The sequence below is a fragment of the Chroicocephalus ridibundus genome, chromosome Z, assembly GCF_963924245.1.
Source record: "Chroicocephalus ridibundus chromosome Z, bChrRid1.1, whole genome shotgun sequence".
Lineage (NCBI taxonomy): Eukaryota > Metazoa > Chordata > Aves > Charadriiformes > Laridae > Chroicocephalus > Chroicocephalus ridibundus.
In genome coordinates, this window is record NC_086316.1 from 57,632,196 (window position 1) to 57,638,195 (window position 6,000).

General features: G+C 47.8%; 1 protein-coding gene across 2 annotated transcripts in view; it reads right to left on the reverse strand.

Moving 5' to 3' along the window:
- Positions 1–6,000, reverse strand: part of DMRT1 (doublesex and mab-3 related transcription factor 1) — a 59,862-nt gene extending 53,862 nt beyond the window's left edge. For both annotated transcript variants that reach the window (XM_063320380.1, XM_063320381.1), the window contains exons 1-2: positions 5,707–6,000; positions 2,707–2,887 (exon numbers count right to left, since the gene is read on the reverse strand). In XM_063320380.1, coding sequence (XP_063176450.1) covers positions 2,707–2,887; positions 5,707–6,000 — 475 coding nt within the window. The remainder of the gene's footprint in view (positions 1–2,706; positions 2,888–5,706) is intronic.

The window sequence follows — 6,000 nt, forward strand, 5'->3', positions numbered from 1 at the left end:
CATTTTTTCCCCTTTTCAAAAACAGCCTGTCACGAAGGGATCTGAAAAATCATCTCTGGTCTCTCCAGGTGTCACAATATTTCTGATCTGCCGATAAAATGGATACAGTGAGGAAAAGACTCTCTCTCTGGCACTATGTCTGATTTGTGTGACTCCTTCACACATTACTCCCCTTGCTGGCAAACAACGCTCTCTGCATGATGGGAGTCCAAAAGCAAAACTGCTCTTGTGAAGCCAAAAACTTACAGGAGGAACAGAATTTCCACTGTCGAAACCACCTCTTGTCCAGCTTAATGGGCATCATACAGGGCACGTTGCACTCCCAGGAGCTGTCCTGGCGCTCGCAGGGAGCTGCTGGCTTCCCCTGCCACAGAAGGTTTTGCTCTCTGCCTCAAGGAGAGAGCAAAACCCTCTTTCCTGCCTTAAGGATTACTGTAAATTCTGGCAAAATCAGCACCTCAGCCTACCAAACTAAGACACTTGCTCCGACAGGGTCTCTCATTTTGCTTGCAGTTAAGGGTACTGGTAAAATGATGAAACAGCAACGCAGGAATCCTTCGCGTACCTGGTCCTGAAAGGACGAAGAAAAGGTGGAAGACCTGCCACCTAAAACAAGAACTTCATGTCACATCACACCCAGCAACTTCTTATCCAACAAAAGACCTTCATATGCTAAAAAAAGAGAAAGCATCAGAATATTTAAGCAGTATTCCTCATTGAAAAATCAGACTCTCCAGATGGCAGCCTGTATTCTGAGACCTGATGAAGCCACCGTGCAGGTCTGGCTGAAAGCAGAGGACTTCTGCAGCCTCAGGGCCTGCACACAGACACTGGTGGCATCAAGTCCATACCCATGAGCACTTAACTCTGCTTTCAACAAGATGAACTTACCAAAATTAGTTGGGACAGAACTTTATGTAATGCAGTCACTTTTGAGGTAAGCATGAATTTCTGTTGCCACTTAGGTGCCCAAAACCAAAATGATGAACCCCAATTTGTATTCATTCCCAGATTCTTCCCTTTCTGGCAAACAAAGCTGACCCTTGATTCTCGGCTAGAATCACATCTTCTCTCTGAAGACAAAGCTGTGTATTTTAAATGTTGTCACCCACGCACAGCTATTTAGTAAAATGGTTGGGAAACAATGTATTTGAATTGCTCACAAAGAAAAATCCACCATAGGAAAGATGACCATTTACAATTGCTTTGACCAAGAATTTCCAAACAATTCAAATTACTTTAAAATCAGGGATTTTCACGTTTTCAAGTCTTTATACAAGCATATGAATTGCCTTAAGCTTGTTTAATGAAAGCTTTTCATTACAAGAACGTAACTTAATTCAATTAATAAGAAATTATTAAAGTGGGATTAATAAATTAAGTACCTCCACTGACATTTCAAAATTATTAAGATCAAAGCCTATGCAAATTTTCTTGACAGTAAGACAATTTCATTTTTGGCCTTTCTGTATAGGCAAGAGTTTTCTTGTTCTCCTGAGTTACACACAATCTCTATACGTTACTGAATATACTACTTTAATCTTTAGCCAGCTTTTTCCATGTCTATAGACAAAGCATGCAGTAATCCAAATATGAAAGGAGTAACCGCGTCGACTCAAAGGTGACACTTACACGATTGCAATAACGAAAACAAAAAAGCTAATGAAAAGCTATTTATTGTTTTATCAGCCAGTTCTTCTAAAAGCTTCCGAAATAAATTCCTCCACATTGGTCTGAAACTGCCCATCTGCAACGGATGCAACAAATCCATCTGACAAGGCTTTAAATGGCCTGCAAAACCGTCCTAGTTAATGCAAGGCATTGTCCACTTTAGAAGCATCTTTTTAAGCAGGAAGTATATTCACCTGTATTATTGACATCAACACAGATGATTGAAAATGAATTACATTTCTTTTTTTTCCCCTCTATGTTTGTTTTCTTTTTTCTGTCTATACAGCAGAAGTCAATTACACATTCAACTGCTGTGTCTCTCAGGTGTAAGCTCCGCATAGGGGAAAACATTTCGCCTAGAGACTTTAATTTAGCGCCTTTAAGTCCCAGTTGCACTTAGCCATGGTTTTACTGAATCCACAGACAAATATTGTTTGGTTTTTGGTTGGGTTTATATTGTTGTTTTGGTTTACAAGGGTTAAATGCAATACAGTAAGGTGTAGCAGAGTGGAAGGGCTGTGTCAGCCTTTCATAGTTCATCACACCTGGGCTCACAGAGCAGATGTACCTCCACAGCGAGTCATGCAAGGTGGGTAGCTCTCTGCTGCTGGGGTCAATGACATTATCTACATACTCGGCTCCTATAAAATGCTGAAAACTCCTCAATTTTGAAGAAGTTACACAGCCAGCCAACACGCAGTTGCCAGGACTGTGGCAGAAGCACGTATTTTGGGAGAAAGGAGAAAAGCTCTTCATAAATGACTACTTGCAGGTATACACCCTGCTGAATTCAATTACAGTGCCAGTCTATACCAAACTAATTTTGATTTTCAAGTAAAAATACTAACTAAAATATAAAAGACAGGCGCTGGGTTCATCCCTTTTGCTAACTGTCTGTCCCAACAGTGCAGCACCGCTCTCGGAAAAGGGACTCTCCACAACCCTGCCGCTGCAGGCAGAGGAAGAGGTGCAACAGCAGGTAAGCCACGTCAGCCCTTGCCCCACACCACGAGCATCCCTCTCCCAGCACTTTACCTGACAGTGTGCTAGCTGCCGTCGTGGCTGTACTCGAGTGCGTGGGGCTGCTGTTTTCCAACAAGAGACAAGAGCTGCCACCACTGTTCTTCTTCATGAACGTCTCGGGGCCACTAGGAAGGGGCACTGGGTGGCTGATGCCCAGTTCCTCCTCCTGAGCTTGCTGCCTTCTCAGCGCAACCTGTGGACAAGGAGACAGATGTAGGGCACATTCTCTGGCTTGAGCACAGTTTATAATGGCAACAATGAAAGACTCAAGGCCAAAGCTGTTTTTTCCTCTTGGTAGGTACTCTCTATGGTGTCGAGGTCACGATCCAGCCAGCAGGTAGAGGATATAAATGAGGTTATAAAGTTATTTAAACTCAACCCCTTTTCTGTCCAAACATATAGGAACAAATCTATGAAATACTCTTGCTATATACATCTCCCTCCAACAGGTCCACATGAAGACATTAAAGCTGACTGTATTCACCCAACACAGCTGCCCTTGGGCAAAGCAAACTGTGAAAAGCAGAGAGACACTACCCTCCTTGCCGCTGATGCGCAGCTGCTGCAGATAACAAATTCATCTGCTTGCAAGGCTCTGCCGTGTCTCTTCATCAATATAAAGCAGCTCTTTATGAGGGCTTATACCTGCAATCCGCTGCTCTGTCCAACCTTGCTGGGCTTCCCTGCTGCCTCTTTGCTGGAAATCTGTCCCTTCAAGGGAATTTCAGTGCACATTACACTGTGCACAGACAGCTATCACGGCAGAAGCATGGCAAATGTAGAGAACCATCCTGAGAACATCTTGGTCAGTGTCACACGCATTGCAGACAGCCAGGCAGGCCAGGAGCAGAGCGAGCTCCTCACATCTTTCCCAACACTGATGTTATTCCATAGCTTAGCTGGCACTGGCAGAGCCCACAGGCACTGTGCAGTCTGGACACTGGTGCAGACAAACCCCACTCCCCACTTCCCGAAGATACAGAGGACCCCTTCTGCTTCATCTGAACTGGCAGACTGATTTTGCACAGCTGTCCTCCCGTGCCAAGTATGGCATGTTGTCCAGGCAGCAAACACCATGCTGGGGGCTTTACAGCTACCTACCCTGCAACTTGCCAAGTGACTGATGTGCATCTGCGTTTGCACCTTGGAAATCTGTCCCAGATTACAGACTGGGATCGGAGGCTTTTCTTGCTGGAAATTCTCCTGGATAACTTGGACAGAACTTCCTTCCATTTCCATGTTCAACAGCAACATTTTTCTAACACAGATATGTATTACCGTTAGAGAAAATCGTGACAGCTCTTGCAATAGAGACATCCCAAACTGGGGGCGTAAACTTGCAAACACCACGGGCAACTTTGGCTTCACAAGCCAACAACCTTGACCTGCAAAATTCCACTAGTGCCAAGGGGCTTATTGCAGAAATATATCAAAAAGAGGGAAAGACAGACTTTCGATGTGTAACTCCTACACAGATAAGGCTCAGCTAGGGAGGCTTTCAAAGCCACTTTCCGACACTAGGCAGGGAATAGAAAACCCCCAAGGAGGGCCAGAACCAGGACCTGCTGGCAGGAGGAATTCAATGCCTGACAAGATGCTGCCAGGCAGAAGAACAGTGTGTGCAGAAGAGCACACTTGTGTGGGAACACCCTGTTTCATGCTCCCTTCCCCAGGGCAGGCAGCAAGGGAATCCATGGTTATTATCCCGTGGTTCACACCGGGCTGAGAAAGTGCCCATAACCTGGGTATAATAACAACTTCTGGACTGCCATGTCACCGACAAGGAGGAATTATTCAAATGAACGAAAGCTTCCAGTAAGTTTAGAGGACATTTAGTATACCTGCACTGAATAATTAAATTAAAAAAAAAAAAAAAAGTGGGGGAAGGATTTAACCCAGCGCCGCTCAGGTTTTTAAAATCTGTCAGTGGGACATCGATTTCACGCGGGACCACGAAGCTCTAAAAGCTTAGTTGCAAACTGGGTCGGTGGGTCCGTCATCGCTGCCTTGCACCACCAGCCCTAACGCCTTCCAACTAATTTGTCTGCAAGGGACTATTTGGACGAACGAGAACGTGGAACCCCACCCACAGAGCGCAAGCTGCTAGTAGCCATCACACTCCCAGGACGCCTCTTAATGAGGTTTTCAAGATAAGGATCGCAAGGACTAATAGAGCGGTCATTTACATGCCAAAGAGTTGTGACTTCGGCGGAACTACCTAACGAAAAAAAGTTCTTCCTTCGCAGAACTGGATGCAGTTTGGTTTCTTAACGAAGACTACCGAGTCCTCGTTTTTCTAAGATGACCCAGCTAGACAGCTATCTACAGAACCTGTAAATATGCAAACCAGAACCTGCTCTGTGCAAAATCAGGAACAACGCCGTTAAAAAAAAAAAGAAAAAAAAAGTACTTTTCGAAATCCACTCAGAAATGCCACCCAGCACCGGGAAAAGCAGATATACCGAACCTGAAAACGCCAGTGGAAAACATTCTCACTAATCAGTTAGTTGGGTAGGTTATTAATTGCCCAGTTTAAAAAAAAAAATAAGCTGAAAAACATGAATCTGCCATTAACGACAAGTCTTCCTCTGCGGAGGCTTTACCCCGGACCCGCGCACTGCCGGGGCTGCCAGCACGCCCCGGCTCTGCTCCTTTTCCGACGGCGATGCCCTCGGGCGGGCTCGCAGCCCAGCGACCAGCGCTCGCCGCCGCCTCACCGCCACTTCAGCCCTGCGCCCCAACAGGCCATCTCCCATTTTTATGCAAAAAAAAAAAAGAAAAAAAAATATATCTCATTAACACAGCGAAAAGGGTCACTAATTGAGGCAGGCGGCGGCGCAGCTGCAGCCCGGGGCGAGGCTCCCCCGCGGCCGCGCCTTCTCGCCGCGACCGCGGGGCTCCCGCGGGCACCGAGCCCCTCCGGGGGCGGCGGCAGGATCCCCACCGCGCCGGGCAGGCGGCCCACCCGGACCCGGGGGGACGCCGGCGGGGAGGCCGGCCCGCGGGGCTCACCTGCGCTGCCATCACCCGCTGCCGCTCGGCGATCAGGCTGCACTTCTTGCACTGGCAGTCCCGCCACATGCAGAACCGCTTGTGGCCCTTCAGCGGCGAGGAGTAGCCGTGGTTGCGGCAGCGGGCACACTTGGGCAGACGCGGCGGCTTCTTCGCCGCCGCGCCGCCGGCCGCGGCGACCCCGTCGGCCGGGGCGGCCGCCATAAGGGCAGCCGCTTTGCCGAAGCCGCCCGCCTTGTCCCCCGGCCCCGCGGCGTCCGGGGGCTTGCTGAAGGCCGGGGAGTCACTGGTCAT